Genomic DNA, 21,689 nt, shown 5'->3' with positions numbered 1-21,689 from the left:
AAGAATTTCCTGTGAAAAAAGAAGAGTACACTTTTCAAAACAAGGCCTCAAAGGAGTTAGAGAAGATCGATGTGTAACTTTTATTGATGCCCACAGCTGAACCCAGCCGAGCGAGGAGATTCTGTCTTCTTCTCCTGCCACGCCATCAACTCCTATGGAGAGGGTCGAGGGCTCATCCAACTCACTGTGCAAGGTAACTCTACCACATCCTCTATACGTCTCGCAACCTTCTTTAGTTCACTGAAACCTCATAACACAGTACATTGTGGATATGTAAACAGTCCTGTGAGGAAATGTTATAGAATCAGATCTCCAACGCTTTAGTTAAACATTGCAGGTGAAAAGTTCTCACCCCCCCACCCCCCACCCCCCCACCCCCACTCTCTCTCTCTGTCACACACACAGAACCACCAGATCCCCCTGAACTGGAAGTGAGGGAGGTGAAGGACAGGAGCATGAACCTGCGCTGGATCCAAAGGTTCGATGGAAACAGCATCATCACCAGCTATGACATCGAGTACAAGAACAAGTCAGGTGGGTGTCCTAAATTTAGATATGTATGTCAGAAAATTTGTTAAGATGCATATCTCAAAAATCTCAAAACTTTTTTGTATTTGACAGACTCCTGGGATCACATGTACACAACCAGGAACATCTCACCCACCAACAACCAGGCTAACATCGTGGAGTTGCACCCGGCTTGTGTTTACAGCATCCGCATGTACTCCTACAACAAGATAGGCCGCAGCCTTCCCAGCAAAGAGCTCACAATCAGCACTGAGGAAGCACGTAAGTGATGTGTTCTCCTCTTGAAATCACGCCTGTACCTTTTCCCTGTATGGAAGAGGGCTAAGAAAGTTGACAGTAACACTTTATTTGACATCTTCCATCAACAGCGCCTGACGGGCCACCGATGGAAGTAATCCTCACACCGATGACATCTCAGAGCATACGGGTTACATGGAGGGTAAAATCACTACTATTATTATACCCAGTGAACACAAACTGTACCTCTGTCTGCACAACAGCTCATTTAAATATTATACTGTCCTGAGAACTGAATATATGTCCTTTATGTCTTAATCTAAAATTCATTTTTAGTAGTGTCCTACGAGGGACAAGTACATGCACAAAGTGCTTAGTTATAGCTAGTTCACACTACACAACTTTAGCCCTAATTTTCTGCTACCCGACAGTTTTTGGAGCTTTCCCCGACAAAAGCCCCAGATCAGAGGCAAATCGGCGTTGGCTCACTGCTCGCACATCGGCGTTCGAGCGCCATGTGTGAGCTGCTCAAAGAGGCGACCCGAGAGGCTCGCCGACGCTCGCCGATGCCTCGCTGACACAATCCAGATATCTAGCAAGTTAAATATGTGGAGCTGTCGGGGACACCAACCACGAGCTACAGCCAATGAGAGCACAAGACAAGGGTTGAGGGAAAACCTGGGGAAAGAGGGGTCGACTGTAACAATAGGAACTTACTGTATGTGTTGCATATGCAACAAGAAGCAAAGAAACCGGTGGAAACAGGTTATTTGGTAAACACATGTGCCAACAACATCAGCAATGTGTCTCACGTATGGTATCACATCATTTACAGTGTATTACTTGCGTATTTTTTTGACAAAACGTAGTTTGGAGACCTCATCAGGGATTCCTTCTGGTGAAAGACCCCCTGTCACCGGTCAGTCATGCAGTGTAAAAACCACAACAACTTAAAGACTCACGATTACAAGACAGCAAGTTGTGTAGTGTAAACAGTACTGCGATCTGACAACTTTGAAAGTCTTATAGTCTGAACTAGACATTAGTTAAAAATGTCAAAGGAGACCAAAGAATTCTGAGCTAACAACTAAACATTGGTGAAAGTATCAGTTACAGTTATGCAAACAGAGATAAATCATCATAAACAATTGATAGAAAAAATTGTACTTCATTGTACTAAAATGTACTTCAATATTAACTGCTATCACCACATTTCTTTCAGGCCCCTAAGAAGGAGCTGCAGAACGGGGTGATCCGAGGCTACCAGATCGGCTACAGAGAGAACGGTCCGGGCAGCAACGGCCAGTACAGCATAGTGGAGATGAAAGCTACAGGGGACAGTGAGGTGTATACCTTGGACAACCTAAAGAAGTTTGCCCAGTACGGGGTAGTGGTCCAGGCCTTCAACAGAGCCGGGACGGGTCCATCCAGTACTGAGATCAATGCAACCACGTTGGAAGATGGTAAGAGAGCTGGGAGAGAGGATGAGAGAGAAACCATAGATGGCGAGATGAAGGAAAAGGAGTGTAGAGACAACTGAGAGAGTGGACTGTGTGTAGGAGAGAGTGTGGGAGGACATGAGGGAGACAAAAATTAAAAAGATCCATAGAGCATCTCCTTGATTTGTCAAGAAAAAAAGCAACAGGATGGCAGACACATAAATCAACGCAGCTAACATACATATATAGACACAAATGGACACACTCAAAAAAGTAGTAGAAATGAATTTGCAGCACATCCCCCCATTCTTCTTTCGACTTTAATTAGCACCCTCATTAGGCTGGTAGAGAGCGAGAGAGGAACAAGGAACCCCATTACTCTCTAAATGTCTGCCCACTCTGCCTCTCCTTTTCTTTATCTTCCTCTCATTGGTTCCTCTATCTTCCTCCTCATCTCCCCTCTGTCTATTTTACATCTTTTTATTATATTTTTCTGACACTGCTGATCCTTTTGATCCTTAGACAGAAATATCGGGGCCCTCCCTGTCTGTGTGGACAGTAATGATAGACACCCTGATCACAGTAACAATAATAGTGATGGTAATTGTCCAGATAGTCTGAAGCTGCTCTTACAGCCGCAATTACCTTAAAGACGAACATTGTCTTCCTTCAGACTTTATCCTCCGCCCTCCTCATCTGCATTTTAACCCCTTAAGGTGTAGATGTTTTACTATTCACGTTGCTCTCTCTCTTCCTCCCCTCTACACCTCATCTCCTTCTCCTCTCTGTGCTCTAAAAACTAGCACTGAACAAGGAGCTATTGAGAGCTAATTTGACTGATTTGTTTCAGCAGACATTGCCTGTAGGCTGTTGGTGTTGAGTAGTCATTAATTATCTGTGCTTCAGCCGCCATGCTACATCAGTCAGGTCTTCTTAGCAACAGCAATAACCAAGGATTTTTGACAAGTACAAATCCTTAAAACAGCCTCAAAACGCATGTATTTGAACCATGCAGCGCTAACTCTCGCCCCCTGCTCTCTCTCCAGTGCCCAGTGAGCCTCCGCAGAACGTGCGAGCCATCTCCGTGACGTCGGACGAGGCGGTGATCACGTGGTCAGAGCCTCCACGGCTGACACTGCACGGTGTGCTGAAAGGCTACCGGGTTGTGTTTTGGTCCCTCTTCCCTGACGGAGGTGGGTGCTGTGGGGGCCAGGCCCAGTGGCCAATGCAGAGTAATTATCACCTATCTCATTCTAAACGTCACCAAAAACCCCACTCTCCCACCCACCTGTCTCTCCGTCCGTGTTGTGAGTCAGAATGTGTTAACGTATGTCCGCACTTTTCTCATAAAACACTTCCTGTTCCTGTGTGTCTTTGAATTTGTTCATGTTTGCCCTTGTTTCTTTGTGTCTTAGATTTTGAACACCATCAATATTGATGGGAAGAGATTACAGTAGTTGAGTGTGTTTGTGCTCCTCTGTCTGTTCCACCCTGAGTCCCAAAAATGTATTTCATATACAACAAACTTGCATTGGTAAATATGTTTTGTGGGAAGTGACTTCCAGATAATGGCAAGAAAAGCACAATTTATGGTTATGTTTAGGCTACTAAAGCACTCTGTTAATGTTAGGGAAAGACTGAGGAGTGAGACAGGACATGTTGACTTTTTCAATGTTTAACGAAAGCCGGAGTCTTTTCTTAAAGGCACTAAATTAAATATTCAGAGCGTATCTATTGCCTCCACACTGCTAACAGCGCTAAATGTGAAAACAACAGCAACAGAGCTGACAGAGCTAACAGCGTTTTAACCTGGGGGGGAACCGGACGGTGGGTTCTACGCTTCCGCAACAACACTGTCGGGACGCCGTTATCAGCTGTAACCACCTTATGAAAGCAGTGCAGAGCGGTGGCCATGAGCTAGTCAGTGGGGCATGCTCACATGCACTAACATGCACTAAAAGCACGAGCAGCCGGCCCATCTATGTCAACAAAGCACAGAGAAGGTCGGATTACAACACACACAGAGGAAGAGTGAGTTCATTCTCTGCTCATTACTCCTCTATATCTTTACATACCAAATAGTTGTTTGCTGCTATATTAACGCTGATTTTAGGCACGTTTCCTCCAAAACATATTTAGCAAAGCAAGTTAGTAGTATATAAATGTATTTTGTAAAAGACAGAGTTGGTTTCCTGTCCACCAGATAACCAGCAGTACTCTCTGAAACCCGTCCTGTTCTCCTCAGAATGGGGAGAGATGCAGAACATCACCACCCAACGGGAGCAGGTGGAGCTGCGAGGGCTAGAGAAGTTCACCAATTACAGTGTTCAGGTGCTGGCCTACACACAAGCTGGAGACGGGGTCCGCAGCAACGTCCTGTATATCCAAACCCGCGAGGACCGTGAGTATGCACACAAGCAGAAACTCTAAAGAAAAAGATTAAACTTTTTGTCAATGTATTTTAGTTCAAGAAAAATCCAAATAGAGTAGCGCTGGAACTATACTTGCACAGTGTATGGGGTGAGGGTAAATGGGGATGGGAGATGGGAGGGGGATGTATAAAAAAAAAAGAGTGCTGGGCTGTATCTCAAACCCATGAAAAAAAGCTCATTTATGCTGGGAAGCTCCATTAGCAGTGCTAATGAGAATTAAGAGGCTTTGGGTCCACGGCTCAGGGCTGAGGGAGGGCTGGCGGGAGACACTGGGGGGGAGAGGAGGGGTGCTCCCTCAGAGCATATACCATCCAGGAGTCAGCCATCAGCCCGGGCCCGCATCCTATCCACCAGCCCTGTTGCCATAGGCATAGGGATTAACTCCTCTTGGATTAGAGAGAATTAATTTTCTGTTTACACCATTGGAGGCGGGATTACAGCCGGATCCATGTCTCTTTATAAAGGAGTGGGAGGAGGAGGGGCCTGGGGGTTGAAGATGGAAAGATAGAAAGGTGATCACACGTCCAGCTCTTGGCTGACAAAATGAATAAGCCATCCAAAAAGGAGACATAATAGAAATGTCATTACCAAGAATTTATTTTTCTCAGCCAATTTAAATTAAACTGCTAGACTTGCATATTTAGTTGAGTGTATTAGCCTCTTACTTTGACACCTCCTCCTCCGATTGGCACAGTAGTGCATAATATATTCATGTAGGTGGGGGCGTTTGCTCGCCTCCTCGTCATCACACGGGCCGTGCTGGCTGTGCAGCAGACTGCCTGTGTGTCTATCTGGAGTCCTGGGCAGATTTTGGGCACCAGATGGGACTTAACTCCCCCCCCCCTCCCACTGCCACTCCTACTTTGACATGGAGGTCCAGTTATGATAATGATGACTGCCTTCTCTGCCCCTCCCCAACACCACCACCACCACCACCTCCAACATCATCACTCCCCCAGGAACTGCACCTATCATTCTCGCCATTCTGTCGTCCCCGCCTCCCTCTTTTAAAACATCCCTCGCTACATATATCCTTGTTGAGTTTTTATCCTTGCTCATGTAATGTGCAAAATGAAGTCTGAGTGCACGGGCTGGTTGAATGGCTGGATATGGGGCCCTCACATAAAAGAAGAAAAAGAGGAATTGGGGGTTGGATTTAGAGAGCTGGGTCTTACACTGTGGTAGCCACTTCCAGATGAGGCCCACTGTCAAGTGCGAGTCATATTTATGGTGGGGATTGAATAGGCCTGACACTGTGAACCCCATACTGTAAGGCCAATGCGACAAAAGCATTATTGTTCTCCTTTCACAGTATCCAGTGTCCTGATGTGTTTTGTTTTTTTTGCAAAGTGTGCATCCATTTTAAACCCTTCTTACGCCTTTAGATGGGGATGAGAGTATTAAGTGGTGTCCAATGTCAAGCTTAAGTGGCTAGCCGAGGATCAGACACTAGTGTCTAATCTGTTTGTGGGTTTGAGAGTTAAGAGAATGCGCTGGGTGTCACAGAGTCAGAACTGCTGACCAATGTCTGAATGAACATATGCCACCGCCGTCCACCCAAAAGGGAGTTCTTCCAAGTCCTCCCAGAGCAGCGGCTTAGTGCAGGATAAGACTAGCAATCTGCAAACAAGCCTGCTCACTTTAATGGGCATCCAACACCCAGCGTGTGCATGCACAAACACACATTTGCTGATGTTCCTATGTGTTTTTCTATAGTTCCTGGTCCACCGGCTGGCATCAAGGCAGTCCCCTCCTCTCCGAATAGTGTGGTTGTGTCCTGGTTGCCTCCTCACAAACCAAACGGCGTTATCCGCAAGTACACCATCTACTGCTCCAGTCCGGGGTCTGGGCAGCCGGTAAGTCCTTCCTCTGTGGGTGTGACTCATATACGGGGCCAAAAGCAAAATGTTCCAGGTGATTGAGAAGCAAAGGAATTTGTGAACTTGATAAAAATCTACCAATGGGAATAATTAATTTGTAACCACTATCATTAATTGAACCCGAACATGTGTGTGTGTGTGTGTGTGTGTGTGTGTGTGTGTGTGTGTGTGTGTGTGTGTGTGTATCCTTGCGAGTGTCTCTCTTTCACCGTGTTTGCACCATCGCTTTATTTCCTGCCCTCCCAGATGAACAGATGAGGTTGTCTTGGCAACGTGATGAGACGTAGATATGCAAATGAAGCGGAGAACAAGCTCACACATGCACAGTGCCGCATCAGAAACACACACACACACAGACATCACATTTCAACATTTTCTATTTATACACGCGTGTGCGGCATTTCAGTTGTGGTTAGATCATGTGCACACAAACACCAGCACGCAGTGAAATCTGATATCAGGATAGAATCTCACTTTCTTATTATTCACAAATACTCCTCCCTCTCTGTGCATGAGTGCCATGTAAATGAGCACGGGGCAGGGAGGAGTGAGGGAGGAAGAGGAAGGGAGGGGGGAAAAGGAGGTTGAGGGAGAGAAAGAGAAACACCATTAGAGGTAGGGAGAGACCGAGGGGGAAATGAGGGGAAAAGAGAGGGAGAGAGTGAGAGACGGGCTGGGAAGAAGGGAGGAGCAGAGGAGGGTATCAGTCACATCGAGATGAGAGTGCTTTTGTCCGTCTTTTCATTATCTCCCTGTATCACTCCCTGGATCACCACAACACGGCCGCTATGCTGGAGGAATGTTCGAACGCACCCCCTACACACACACACACACACACACACACACACACACACACACTCACACACACTCACACACACTCCCTCCCTCCCTGTGTCCCTCCATCCTCTCCTCTTCACTGAGCTAGACAGAGGGGGGATAGAGGGAAAGAGGGAAAAGCAAATGGTGAAGGAACTGAAGATGAACACTGAGAGATGAACAGATTAAAGAGATAGAACAGAGCACCGACTTGAGAGGAAACAGTGTTTTTGTGCGCGCGTTGGCATGTGTGTGTTTTTATGCCTGCAGGTGTATGTGTGAATATTTTCTCAAAAGATGTGTTTATGGGGAAAAATATCCACAGGAACACATAATTTAATCCAGTACCAAGGCTAAAATTAGATTTTCTTTTAACCCGGTGAATAAATGTGCCTATGTGAGGTGAAATAATTTAATTTGTGACTAGTGGAGTGATTTGCTCAATTCTGGCTTCTTCCAAAAAAAACAATAAAAGGGAAATCCACACACTCCATCTTAATGCATGATTTTATTTCACTGATTTATCTAAATTATTTTATTAATTAATGCTTGATTGTAACAGTTTTGAAACGCTGTTACAATTCTCAAAACATTAAATCGCAACATTTAACTTGTATGTCAATGGTAAATAAATTCATCAGCATCTGCTATCAAATGATATTTCCCCTTATCATCGTTTCAGTCAAGAGGGTTAAAACTCTACTGATAGGCCTTTCTCACAGCAGCCATTTTGACTTGTCATAGTAAGAAAAGCACAGGTGTTCCTAATGACATTAACAATGGCTCCATTGTATTCAAGTGTTTCAGTAAGTCATCAGTGTGACAGTGAGCCAAAAACACCAGGACCCTGAAATTGAAGCAGCTGAATGGAATTCAGCCATCATTAATTTGATTGTTTACACCTTTGCTTTTCATACTGTGACATGTCAAAAATGTCCACTGTGAAAAAGGCCTATAAAGGTTTCTTGCCTGCTTCAGGATGAATGCCAGCAATCTACATGAACACAGAGGTGGAGTGCATAGAGGGGTCATTCATAGCTGAGAAAGGCCTCCAACAGCGACACGTCCCTATACCAAGAACCATCAAATACAAGCGAGAGAAATAACAATTTAGAAAACATCTGGATGCGTAAATTCAATTAAGCAATAAGGCAATTAATAAGGAATATGTATACACATCAGAGTTGCAATGTTTAAGGTTAACCAAAGATCGCAAAATTCATTCTAAAACAAGGCAAAAAATGTAGAAAAAGAAGAGCATTTGGGAACATTCAGTATGTATGAATAGAAAAAGAGCTTACATGAAAACACAATAATGGATCCCTATCAATATAACATAGGGGAATCTCTGTTTACTCTATTTCTATGTTCATGCTTATTGCCCTGTGAACTCTGTAAATTGAAACACCTGTCCTACACACTAGATATGTCAGTCAGATCATTTTATGACGAAGAGGGCACGCTGTGCTGATATCTGATCTGAAGTGTCTAAAATAACAAAACAATAATAATAATAAGTTAAACTGTGAAAAAGACCTATTGGCAGGATGTTCACTTCTTTTTTTTCCAAGAAAATGAGTGTTGTCTTTCAATACCCATTTGAGATGTATGAGCTGTAACACTTTGGCCACCAAGCCTGTCGTGTCCTTGTCTCATCATACTTTGCTAACATGACATTGCGTGCCCTCTGTCCCAGGCGCCCAGCGAGTACGAGGCCAACCCCGAGATGCTCTTCTACCGTATCACGCACCTCACCCGCGGTAAACAATACCAAATCTGGTCTGCAGCCGTGACGACCGCGGGCCGAGGCAACATCAGCTCAAAGGTCACAGTGGAGCCTGCTGGGAAAGGTGGGTCCTCGGAGCGAGCCTGTAGAGGAGAGATTTCTGTAAAGGTTATGAAGCTATGAAACAGCGACATGATCTCCTGTACACAGATCACTTTCATCACTCTCTCTCCTTCTGTCTCTGTCCCGCTCTCTCTGTTATTGATTGACAGCCTGGTTATTGATTGAGTAGCGGCTATGTTGCAAGAAACGCTGTTGTTAATTATGTGGTGATGAACAGGGCCTATCCAGTAAAATGACCCTTGGGGAGAGAGATAGCGGGCGAGAATCAATAGAGGGGAGTGTCTATGGAGAAAAGATGTACTGAAACTAAGAGGTTAGAGGAGGGGCTACACTAAAACACCACGCTACTGCTTTTTATTCCCTCAGCAGTGATTAAAGGCCTTTCCCCCTAGGAAAACTTGGCCGTTAGACATCTGAAAGTACGAACAAAGACATATTTGTGAGAGATGCTGAAGTTTTTGTTTTGTATTTGTGTGTCAATCATCATCTGTGTGTCTAAGATTCATCACTTTATTTTTTGTGTGTGCAGTCCCGGGTAAGATCCTGTCCTTTGGGGGCACGGTGACCACACCCTGGATGAAGGAAGTGCGTCTGCCCTGCAGCTCAGTGGGAGAACCCGCCCCCACAATTAAATGGACCAAAGACAGGTGAGACAGCTCATCTTATACCACTTACTGTATATGCCAGCGTCATGACTCACTCAGAAAGATATGTGAAAGAAAGAGTTACTTACTCTGGGATGAGATTAACATCTGTAACCTGTGTGTACTTTGCCAGTGAGGACGCTGCCATCCCGGTGACAGCTGACAGTCAGCGACAGATCTTGTCCAACGGCACTCTGGTGCTACGTTCAGTCAAAGCGGAGGATTCTGGGTACTACACCTGCACGGCCACTAACACTCTAGGCTTCGACACCATCATAGTCAATCTCGTGGTGCAAGGTAAGAAGACACAAAATGTATTTGAGTGGAAATCAAGTGGAGGACACGTTTTCTTTGTGAAGTTTCAGCTCTGTTGTTGAGTCACTGTCTCTGTGTGTACATCCAGTTCCTCCCGATCAGCCTCGTCTGACAGTCTCCACTACCTCCACCTCCTCCATCACCCTGGCTTGGATCCCTGGGGACAATGGGGGGAGCTCCATCAGAGGTAAGACCTCCTGTGAACAGAGAAACACCTGCCCACCATGCAGCTGTCTCATGAAAACACATCCTTGACCTTCTAGCTGATTTTGTGACAGATCTTTTTGAAAGTGCTTCCCCCTCTTTCTATTACCAATACTGCAAATAACAGTGTAAACAATGTTTCTGTGTAAGAAGTAGTCAAAGTAGAGTTGACTGTAGCTGATTGTTTCCCCCTGGTGTCCAATAGATGAAGCAGCACCCTTTAATTTCTTGGATTTACAGCAGTTGTTCTAAATGACTTGTGATTCTGCAGGATTTGTGCTGCAGTATTCTGTGGACAACACAGAAGAATGGAGGGACGTGTTCATCAGCTCCAGTGAACGCTCCTTCAGGCTGGACAATCTACGCTGTGGAACCTGGTACAAGGTCAAGTTGGCCGCCAAGAACAGCGTGGGCTCAGGACGCATCAGTGAGATCATTGAGGCTAAGACGCATGGAAGAGGTGAGGGGTGGAGGCAGAAGTGTTGTATATGTGGGGCCTCAAAACGGAATAAAGTTGTCTTTGTTTTTTGTTTTTGGATTTTGCTGTTCCTTCCTATTTAATGTTTATTTTAAGGCAATGTGAATTGTCTTGAAACTGCCCCTTGCAGATCATGGACATTGAAAACACATATAACTGTAGCGTACTTTGTAAGAAAAATTGTTTTATGTTGAGGGAATTTATTGGGTGTTTTCTACCTACTTATAACTTATTTTCAAACAGTTATTTTTGTCATGAATACTTTCACAAAGAATAGGAATATTACTGAAGCAAAAGCGGCGTTATTTTTCTTTAGGAACAAGTTTGATTTTCTGAGCTTTCGCACCGTGGATAAAGGTATCAAGCAATCAAGTTGTGCAAAACGGGTTGATTTGCGTTCATATTTATGAAACAACAACACGGAGGCTACATAGTTCGAACAAGGACTGCAATCTTTATTACTCCTTTGAACTTTGACCAAGGCAGACCAGATCCGCACCTTTCGCTCTTACCTTTCACAATAAAAGCCCTAAACATACAATATTTGCAGGCAAGTATTTTGCATTTTTGTATTGTTTATTCGTCACAACCCCGGTGTGTTAAGGCCTTAAGACCTTGTATTTAGGGGAAAATCCTGAATAAAATCCTAATGTGAAATAGCACCAATAATGATTATTCTGATGGTCATTAAAAGATCACAAATAAATACAGATATACTTAATTGCTTGGTTGACATCACCACCCTCCTTCTAACCTCCCGTTGTTCTGTGTCTTTGCCACTCTTCTCTACAGAACCAGTGTTCAACAAGGATCAGCCGCTGCTCACCCACATCAACTCCACTCATGCGGGGCTCAACCTGCAGGGCTGGACCAGCGGCGGCTGCCCCATCACCGACATGATGCTGGACTTCAGGCCTAAAGGTACCTGGGCATGGCAGAGCCTCAAGGCCAACTCCACCACTCAGCTCTTTCTCAGTGAGTTGCGTGAGGCCACCTGGTACGAGCTCAAAATGAAGGCCTGCAACAGTGCCGGATGTGGCAACCAGAGCTCCCAGTTTGCCACCACCGACTACGATGGCAGTAAGTGTATCCTACATCTGTCCATCATCTTTTCTATTTTCACACTGAATTTTCTGTATTAAATATTTTCCTCCTTCCTTCTCGTCTCTGCAGGTACAATCCCTCCCATTAAATCAGCTCGTGGAGAAGGGGATGATGTGAAGAAGCTGTTCTCCATTGGCTCTCCCGTCATCCTGGTTACTCTGGGTGTTGCTTTGCTCTTCATTATCCGCAAGAAACGCAAAGAGAAGAGGCTTAAACGACTTAGAGGTGAGGGAAAGTAAACGAGAGTTCAGAGAGAGATCAGTGTTATTGTGTGTAATGGATTAATGTAACGTAGAGTGACAAGTTGAAACGATTATCTTCACAGCCAACTATAATCTAATTAAGATTTTGTCCTCTAATAGATGCTAAGAGCCTTGCTGAGATGCTTATCAGGTAAGAGCCAGCTTTTATGGGCATAGGAGTTAATATTTCACATAAGTCAACCTCATAAATGTTTGGAAAATTGTATTGGAATCTTACTATATGTGTCATTTCCATGTATGTGTGCAGCAAGAACAATCGCAGCATAGACACTCCAGTGAAGGGCCCTCCTCAAGGACCAAGGCTCCACATTGACATCCCACGTGTTCAGCTACTCATTGAGGACAAGGAAGGCATCAAACAGATAGGCATGTGGCTACAACATAAACTATCATTTATCACTTTCATTTTCTAGCTTATATTAGATAATTAACATTTTTTTTGTCTAACTGTTGTATATCTTCATCTTCTGCCTGCAACAGGGGAGGACAAGGCAGCGGTGCCAGTGACAGACACTGAGTTCAGCCAATCAGTGAATCCGCAGAACTTCTGTACAGGCGTGTCTCTGCACCATCAAGCCCTTATCCAGAACTCGGGGCCTTTGATCGACATGTCTGACATCCGCCCAGGAACAAGTGAGTTTGTTTTTCTTTTCAAATCAAGACTTTTGCATAACATTTCACAAATCTTAAAGCTGTAGTCGGTAACTTTGAGCAAATATGATCAAATTTTTTTTATATATTTGTATTTTTATAAAATGATCACTATATCCTGACAGTAGTGCATGAGACAGTTAATCTGAAAAAAAAAATCATGTTCCTCTGTGTCCTCCTGTGCTCCTAATAGAAACGGTCAAACTAGGCAGCGCTGATCAAATATGAATGAAGATTCTGTTACTGTAATGCCTATTTCTATATAAATGCAAGTCCATTTAATGCCTATTTTTCCCCTCTAATGTTTTCAGAAACATTTTGTAGTGTACTGTTTAGCTGTAAAATGAGAACGTTTGCTCCGGCCGGTGGGCAGTGCTTGGTTTTCTCTCGAATGATTTCAACATGGCGGCGGGGTCTCATGCACTACTGTCAGGATATAGTGACCGTTTTATAAAAATATATTTTTATCACATTACTTGTTACTCAAAGTTCCCGACTGCAGCTTTAAAGTGACAGTACATGAAATACAGTAGGTTGAGCAGGTAAATCCAGGTGAAAGCTTTGATCTCTGATTGAATTGCACTTTATCCACTTTATCAACTCAGCTGTTCTCTGATCACTGTGACCTCTCTCAGACCCCGTGTCCAGGAAGAGTATAAAATCAGCCCACAGCTCCAGAAACAGATATTCCAGCCAGTGGACGCTGAGCCGGCCGAGTCAGAGTCAGTCAACGGCTTCGGCACGAACTCTGACTTCCGACTGGCGGACGATGGGCTCTCACGGCATTACTGCCACTGAGAGTGACAGCTACAGCGCCAGCCTGTCGCAAGACACAGGTGGGTCAATCCCAGCCAGCACCTCTGATACAATGACACTGACTCTTATATATTACTATTGCTTTTCCATTTTTTACACCAAGAAGCAGTTCTTTTATGAAAATAATAAAATAGTCTAAAGTTTTTTCATCAAATTTAAACCCAATCCGTTGGAATATGAACAGTATAGACACCATAACAAGCATCCTCAAATTACCAAATGAAAGACTGAAGAAAATATATTCCATTTTGCCTAACACTTCCTTCCCAAATTTTGTGACTTCAGTACACAAATACTGAAGTCACAAGGACATACAAATGTCCTAGTTAAGCCCCTGGCTACTAACACTGTTATTTAGTGCCACCAGTAACACTATTACAAAGTAGCAAGCATAGACTATATAACAAGTGGACGTAGTCACCGTGACGTCACCCATTGGTTTGTGGTTTGCGTTTTGAAGCCTCAAGTTCAGCATTTTGGCAGTCCCCATCTTGTTTTTTTGCAACCAGAAGTGACACAAGAGGGTGGAGCTAAGTACAACCGAACGCTGAATACGACATTTTTCAGCGACCAAAAAGGTTATAATTAACTTTCATGAACTGAAAAAACATTGTGAATGGGTTAAAGTTCTAAGATGAAAACACGGACAACTCTCAGACCAGACAACGCCGTGGTAGCGACCTGTCGATCACAAGGGTGCCACGCCCTAAAGCATACCCTGCTTTATGGTCTATTTGACTCTAAGTGGGACCATAATTTACTAAATGAACATCATGCTGTATTGAAGAAGACTTGAAACTAGCGATTGAAACCATAAACTCATGTTTACAATGTTTACTGAGGTAATAAATCAAGTGAGGAGTAGGCTCATTTTCTTATAGACTTCTATACAATCAGACTTCATTTTGCAACCAGTGGAGTCGTACAGCATCCTTTTCTAAATAAAAAATAAAATAGAAAATCAAACCAGCTATGGAAATTGTTGCCACATATTATAATAAATGTATGTGCTTTTAATTTATATTATTGTATGTTTTTTCCAGATAAGGGTCGCAACAGCATGGTGTCGACAGAGAGCGCCTCCTCCACTTATGAGGAGCTGGCGAGGGCCTACGAGCACGCCAAGCTGGAGGAGCACCTGCAGCATGCCAAGTTCACCATTACAGAGTGTTTCATCTCTGATAGCTCATCTGACCAAATGACCACAGGCACCAATGACCCGGCAGACAGCATGACCTCCCTCAGCACGCCGTCTGAACCGGGCATCTGCCGCTTCACTGCCTCGCCGCCCAAACCGCAGGACTATGACCGCGGTAAAAATGTGGCTGTGCCCATTCCTCACCGCGCTAACAAAAGTAAGTACAAACAGATGCATGAATACCTGCTTTTTCTTGATTTACCTTTGATAACACATTTTGAACCTGTAGTACTACATGCTTTTACAGTTAAGACACTCAATATAAGCCACAGATCCTTCTTTCTTCTATGTATTTATTGTGACCCAACAATACCCTTACACCCAAGACTGAGAGTTAAGTGAAGCCAGAGACTCCTAAATCAAAAGTAAGAATTATATTCCCAAAAAGGAAAAGACAAAAGGGCAACACAATGACAATGTTGAGAAAAGATTTCATCAAACATGTACAAATACATAGCGGGAATAAACTGAACTCTGTGGGAGAAAATGTTCATTACACAATAATTCAGCAGATAAATAGGAAAATCCCATTTAAGACCAGGGAATCACAGTGTCACTATAAAATTCAAAGTTGAATTAAAAGCTATTGTATACTGCTAAATAATTACCTGCAGACAGTTGGCTAGGGTGACTACAGTAAAGGCTGTTACACACCGGGGGCGTGACAGATAAACAATACGAAAATGTGAAATATCCACCTGCGAAAAGTAGGCCCTATATAAGGCTTTTATTGTGAAAGGTAAGAAGGGAAGGAGTGGATCTGGTTTGCGCTGCCTTTGTCAAGGATGAAAGAAGTAATAGTTTGCCATCCTGGTTTGGACTATGGAGCCTCCGTGTTGTGGTTTCATAAATAAAGGCGCAACTCAAACTGTTTCACACATTTTGATTAGTTGGTGCCTTTATTCGCAGTGCGAAAGCTCAGAAAAGAAAATTGGCCTCATTTGGGGGAAAAATGACGTCGCTTTTTCACTGCGTAATATTCTATAGTAGTATAGAGTACTCATGACAGTTTGAAGAAATATATTAACGTGTAAATTAATCACACGAAAAAAACGCCCCATGTGTGTTCTTAAAGCTACAAAAGGAAGCAAGGTGTCATGTTTTATGGCTGATATGTCTCCAAGGTTTAGTTTCTTGCCACACACATGAAGAATCAAATCAAAACCACCAAGTCTATATAGATATATAGGCATGTATTGATATAGGAAATTATGAATTTTTGCTTTAAACTCTTCTCTCGCCTCTCTCAGGTGAATTCTGCAACCTACCCCTCTACATGAAGACAGACCCATTCTTCCGCAAGCAAGGGGAGCTGCACGACCCATGCCCAGCTGTGCCGCCGCGGGAAGCCTCGATCCGCAGCCTGACGCAGCGGGCGTATCACACCCAGGGCCGTCACAAGACTCTAGACCCTGCCAAGCAGCAGGTCCTGACGCTGGGCCATTCTGGGCTGAGCAGCTTGGGTTCGAGCTCGGGCACCGCCACCTTGCCCCAGAGGACTCTCACCATGCCCAGCTCCAACACCGCAGCAACAGCTTCCACCTCCAGCACGAGCAGCAACCCCACCAACAGTAACAAGGTGGGGGGCTCCAGAGACTCGCTGCTAGAGAGCAGCTCTTCTGCACTGGGGAGACTGCAGAAACAGAGTGTGGGGGCGTACTCCAAGTCATACACACTGGTGTAGTCCTCTCTCTTGCACAGACTTGCATTGCTGTCCCACTCCTCAGCCAGCCCCACTCTGGTGCTCTTCAGTCTGGGCCAGAAAGGGCATGTGACCACCTTTCTTTAAACCCAACTAATGGTGAACTGCCCAGCGTTCTGTCTAATTTTCCTCGGGATAGGTGTTCTCCCAGACAGAGACCCAGCTAACCCTACTTCTCATGTTCACCTGGGACTCTATAAAAGAATTACTAACTCCAACTAACAGTTCCAGCCGGCTGGCGCTCCGCTCCGCTCCGCTCCGCTCTGTTCTCGCGGGAGTAGCACAGCAAAAAAAAAAACACAGAAGGGATTCTGTGGTCATTTGGAAATATTGACTATAATTGAGGAGCTAAAAGCTCTGTGTTTATGATGATGAAGACTACGATAGCCAGTATGAAGCTGTGTGGCCATCCCGTCTCTCATACGCACACACATGCTGTCCTCCATAGTTTGAGTATTATTGTCAATTTGCAGGACTTCCAGTTAAGTTCCCTATTCTTACTGTATCTTTCACCCTCTGTGTGTCTCTTAAAGTCCCAAATAGCTATTGGCAGATTTTCTCTTAATGGTGATTCCAAAAGAAATGATTCAGGTTCACTTCCAAGAAGGTTTTAAAATTTCTATCATATAATGTTCTCCACACATCTCTCTCCAGCTGAACAGTGTCTAACTTTTTAAACAAATCACGACAACCCAAATGAACCAGCTATAAGTTCTCACATTACAAATAGAGAATATTTGGTATTATAAAGAATTTACATATATATTTCTATGTAGGTATATTATTGACATTTAAATGAAATTATGACAAAGTATTAATTGTATATACTACAATAGTGTAGTAGTATATACAGCAATTTAATGTTAATGTCAAATTTAAGAACGAGACAATCGCTCAACCCAAAATTTTAAAAAAGGTTGGACTAAAGAAAGAAAAAAGTTTAGTATATATACGGGATGTTCTGTATGTTACTGTATGTAGAACGACTAAGAGAAGAGTGATTCGCTCCTGTATGGACAGAGAGTGGCCCTTTCCAAGCCCCATGTTGAGATGGGAAGATAGGCTACTTGGTTTTAGTTTCAGTTCCTGAAAAGGCAGGCTGGCTGGGTGAACAAATAAAAGCCTCCTTGGTTTGAACGCTACTTTGCCGCGTGTGTTCGGCAGAAACAATCATGGCAGAAAGCCTTCTGTAATATTATTTAAGTCTGCTCATGAGAATACAGGCTCTTTATAGACTTTATTACGCTTGTCGAGAGCCTGAGTGGTTGGTGCATACATTGACATTCAAAAAACAAATCAGTGTCACAGAGGATCCACAAATAAATTTTATGTTGGGAGAGTGGTTGGAGACTTGAGTTATGATACAGAATTAAAGGAATAGTTTGGGTGTATTGAAGTGGGGTTCTATGAGGTACTTATCTACAGTCAGTGTATCACCTTCAGTGGATGAGCACGCTCCCAATTTGGGGAGGTAGACGGGAGTTACCGCATGGAAGCAAAGCAATGTACTGCTGTGGACGGGGCAGCAGCAAAACATATTTTAGTCACCTAAAAGAAAGTCTCACCTAAAAAAAATCGATATCAGCTTAAGTGTACGTGTGTTAACTCCTGTCTGTTTCTCCAAACTGGGGGCTGTTCTGACCGTCTACTGTAGGTAATACACTGAATATATATAAGTACCTCGTACAACCCTACTTCAAAACAACCAAACTATCACTTTAAGGCTCCAGTAACACATCCTACCAACTTCCCAGCCTGCCTTGGTGTCACCCAGCCGATCTTCGCTCTTCAACGAAATCAATAACTAGCTGAAAGAATCCCAGTCATGATGTGAATGAAGTAAAATAATATAATGTTGAGCGATGTTATATGTCAGGGAGTTCCGTTTTGAAAATTATATAATGTTCACTCAATTGATATCTTTGTTGTTGCCCTGTCTGAAGTACTGTATATGTCCCGCTTTCTTTATCTCCATACCCCTCCATTTTGCGCTAATGTACATTCACACAAGAACCTATTGGAATGTCTCCATGATAGCGTTTCGTGGTTTGTATTTATTTATCCATTTGCTTTATTTGTTTGTTTAGGTGAGGGGTTATCTGTTGGTCCGTTCATTTTTGATTCATAATATTCATTTTAATTTGTTTGGGGTTTTGTCAAATTTTTTTGTTCCAGAGGCCAAACGGTATTAAGGTGGCCTGTGGCTAAAAACCAGTTCAGCCAAGTGAAATCAGGGACTCGTAGCTCTTTTGGTCACACAAACTACTGTTGTGTATATACTGGACTGGAGTCGGTCTGCAAACCTGAAGCATTCTGGCTCCCGTCCTTTCCCCCCGTTCAGATAAATTAAAGTAAAAAATTCACCATCCTAAACATACTAGACCCATCATCTCTACCTTTGTCAGTGTTGTTTATAGATTAAGTCTTGTACATAAAACACAGTTTTGTATGAAGAGCTATTTTCGTCAGAATAAATCAGGGGACACATCAGGGTTGAATGCCCCAATTTCAAAATTGAAATAGTATCAAAAATAAAATATTTTACTTCTGAAATGGGCAAAAAAAAAAACATTTTTCTTTCCCTTTATGTTTTTGATACTAATTTGTTGAATTTTTATTCTTTTTTAAGGTCTTTTGATGTCGTCATTTGTCCTATTTACTTTTTTATTATCATTATTTTGTATTTTGTTCATCCTCAAAAAATCATTGCATGCTTGCTAAAAGGGAAAAATTGAAGGAAAAAATGTATGAAAATCAAAAACAAAACAAACAAAAAAAAAAAATGTTGAGGGTATCCCAAACATTTGTTTGAGTTGCTTGTTATAGCAATTGCTTGTGTTCAAAAGTACATTTTCTATGAAAAGAAAGCAAAAACTAAAAAGATCATTCTAACACCTTGTGCAATAAAGCTATCTTTCATACGTCACGGCTTCTGTCATTCTCAACAGGTTTGTTTACATATCTGAAAATGTTTGAACAGCCAAAGCAGTGTTTCAGATGGCGGAAAGTGCAACAGAAGAGAAGGATTACCACAAAGTGTGTCCCCAAAGTGTGCATCCATGTGTAACGTGGATGGAGTATCATTGGACCGACTTGTGGCAGGTTGACATTACACCAAAACCAACAATACATCAAGTCTAAATCTAAAAATGGAGTAAATTATTTGGTGTTGATACTCGCTGATAATGTTAAAAACAAAATATAAACATAATGTAAAAATATATATATTTATCTGGTATTAAATTGACCAAATTATGAAAATTAAGATATCTAAGGAAAGCCTACGCTATGTGAATTTAACAATGAACAGATGTCTAAATGTGTCAACACATAGTGTGCGTGTGTGTGTGTGTGTATCTCTGCAACTACAAGGTCTCATTTAATAATCTTGGTATCATAATAAAGGTGAGAGGAGTAAGCTTTATGTTATTGGGTATATGTAAATGAAGATGGAACACTAAATGAGAGATTTAATTTCCGCCTAACAAAACTGCACACTTTTAGAGTGAATCGGAGTAAGGGTTAAATCAGCAGCAACTGGACTTGGTTCAGATTCTTGAAGACGTTTTACTTCAAACATACTTTTAGAGTGAATATCCCTTTGGAATGATGCAGTTGCAGCCCCAAACCTCTAGCACACCATATCACAACATCTGAACATTACCTGTGCACAGACTGATGCTAACAAAAGTGAAGCAGAGCAAAGTTTGAAAGGTTCTAGTAGAGGCATGTTAAGGCAGTATCTTCAAATTGGCCATCTGGGTACATTTGGGTACCGTCGGTGCCTTTTGACAACTGTAAAACGTATTTAATTTAATTTACATGTCACTATAGGGATAAATTACTTCCAAATACAACCAGTATTTTGTCAGACCTCTATACATGTTCCCATTCAAAGAGAACCATAACCCATGTGACTGCTCTTGCCTGTATTGAAGCGCAATGCCTTTCAGTGCAATATCACTATTTTTCCACCAGATGGAGACATAGACCTTGTTTCCACATGGGACAGAGGAAGGCAAATTAATACAGGCAGCTAGAATCAACTCAAATATGATCCAGAGACATTGGAGTAGCCATTAGTAGCGTTGATATGCTCTCAAACACAACTTTTGATCACAAAACAGCAAAGGTAAGACATAATTTATGGTTATGGCTGTATAAAGTGATATTTTCTCTCTTCTTCGGCTGCTGGTTCAGTGAGTTTTGGTCGTAGAGTGATAAGACTTGTTGTAATATGTGCAGTCAGCTTTCATAATGATATAGCCTGTCATTGTGCAGGTGTTATGTAGATGTCTGTTGAATAGTGTTTCCCTCCGGTTAAATTTATAGCGCCCCCCCTCGGTAGTTAGGGTTAGGGATAAGGGTTGGTTCAGGTTTAGGTAGGGGCAAACACTGCACTGAATTCACATCAAACAATCACATCATTATATAAACTAATGCCAAAACCATATTCCTCTATTTCATGTTTAGAAATATGTCTAGACTGGAAAAATACAGTAGCACAGCGTGTGCCAACATATAGGTAGCATAGTTAAGAAAAGCAGCCCAGATCATTTGTTAGACTTTGAGGTGAGACTGTGCAGCGCCGGCTCTAGCCCTTTTAGTGCTCTAGGCGAAATTCGGATTTGGAGCCGGATTCAGATTTTTAGAAGGCGACCAGCGCCCCCCAGAATGTGGCGCCTATATGGCCTATGCCTTAGAGGTCACATGTTGTAAAAAGTGAGATTTTCATGTCTTTTATATTATATAGCAGGTTTAAGTGCCATATAAATACTTTGAAAGTATCAAAACACTCAATCCATGGAGAAATACACACAGCCCATACTCAGAAACTGTGTCTTTGAGACAAGCTGTCAAGATTTCTGTAATTTTGTGATGTAACAAATCTACAATATATAGACCATTACACATTTTTAAACACGAAAATTCTAAATGTGTCCCGTCTATTTCCGGTTGCAGTGTATGTGAATGACATCAGCTGACAGGAAGTAAACCTGGACCCAAACGCAATTCCGTTACAATTCCGTGCACTAAAACAGAGCGTTTCAGACAGAGGGTGAATACAGGCATGTTCAGACAGACAGTATGAGGAAAATAAAGTTTTTTTTTAACATTACAGCATGTAAACAT

At 42.8% G+C, this 21,689-nt stretch overlaps 1 protein-coding gene across 2 annotated transcripts in view; it reads left to right on the top strand.

Moving 5' to 3' along the window:
* The window catches only part of LOC141753124 (cell adhesion molecule DSCAML1-like), a 68,019-nt gene extending 48,537 nt beyond the window's left edge, over positions 1-19,482 (top strand). Inside the window, exons 13-33 of one of the 2 annotated variants that reach the window (XM_074611495.1) lie at positions 97-193; positions 406-534; positions 622-789; positions 897-967; positions 1,988-2,228; positions 3,251-3,397; positions 4,450-4,605; positions 6,353-6,492; positions 9,029-9,182; positions 9,711-9,828; positions 9,959-10,122; positions 10,229-10,327; positions 10,616-10,804; positions 11,615-11,902; positions 11,996-12,151; positions 12,289-12,319; positions 12,437-12,555; positions 12,670-12,822; positions 13,476-13,676; positions 14,700-15,011; positions 16,105-19,482. In XM_074611495.1, coding sequence (XP_074467596.1) covers positions 97-193; positions 406-534; positions 622-789; positions 897-967; positions 1,988-2,228; positions 3,251-3,397; positions 4,450-4,605; positions 6,353-6,492; positions 9,029-9,182; positions 9,711-9,828; positions 9,959-10,122; positions 10,229-10,327; positions 10,616-10,804; positions 11,615-11,902; positions 11,996-12,151; positions 12,289-12,319; positions 12,437-12,555; positions 12,670-12,822; positions 13,476-13,676; positions 14,700-15,011; positions 16,105-16,538 — 3,567 coding nt within the window. In that variant the 3' untranslated portion in view covers positions 16,539-19,482. Of the gene's footprint in view, positions 1-96; positions 194-405; positions 535-621; positions 790-896; positions 968-1,987; positions 2,229-3,250; positions 3,437-4,449; positions 4,606-6,352; positions 6,493-9,028; positions 9,183-9,710; positions 9,829-9,958; positions 10,123-10,228; positions 10,328-10,615; positions 10,805-11,614; positions 11,903-11,995; positions 12,152-12,288; positions 12,320-12,436; positions 12,556-12,669; positions 12,823-13,475; positions 13,677-14,699; positions 15,012-16,104 lie in introns of both variants that reach the window. The other variant, XM_074611494.1, reaches the window with a different exon arrangement.
* The last annotated feature ends 2,207 nt before the right edge of the window (positions 19,483-21,689 follow it).

The sequence above is a fragment of the Sebastes fasciatus genome, chromosome 16 (genome assembly GCF_043250625.1).
Source record: "Sebastes fasciatus isolate fSebFas1 chromosome 16, fSebFas1.pri, whole genome shotgun sequence".
NCBI classification, from domain to species: Eukaryota; Metazoa; Chordata; class Actinopteri; order Perciformes; family Sebastidae; genus Sebastes; species Sebastes fasciatus.
The sequence above is the reverse complement of the archived record's forward strand: the minus strand, read 5'-3'. Positions and strand labels throughout refer to the sequence as shown.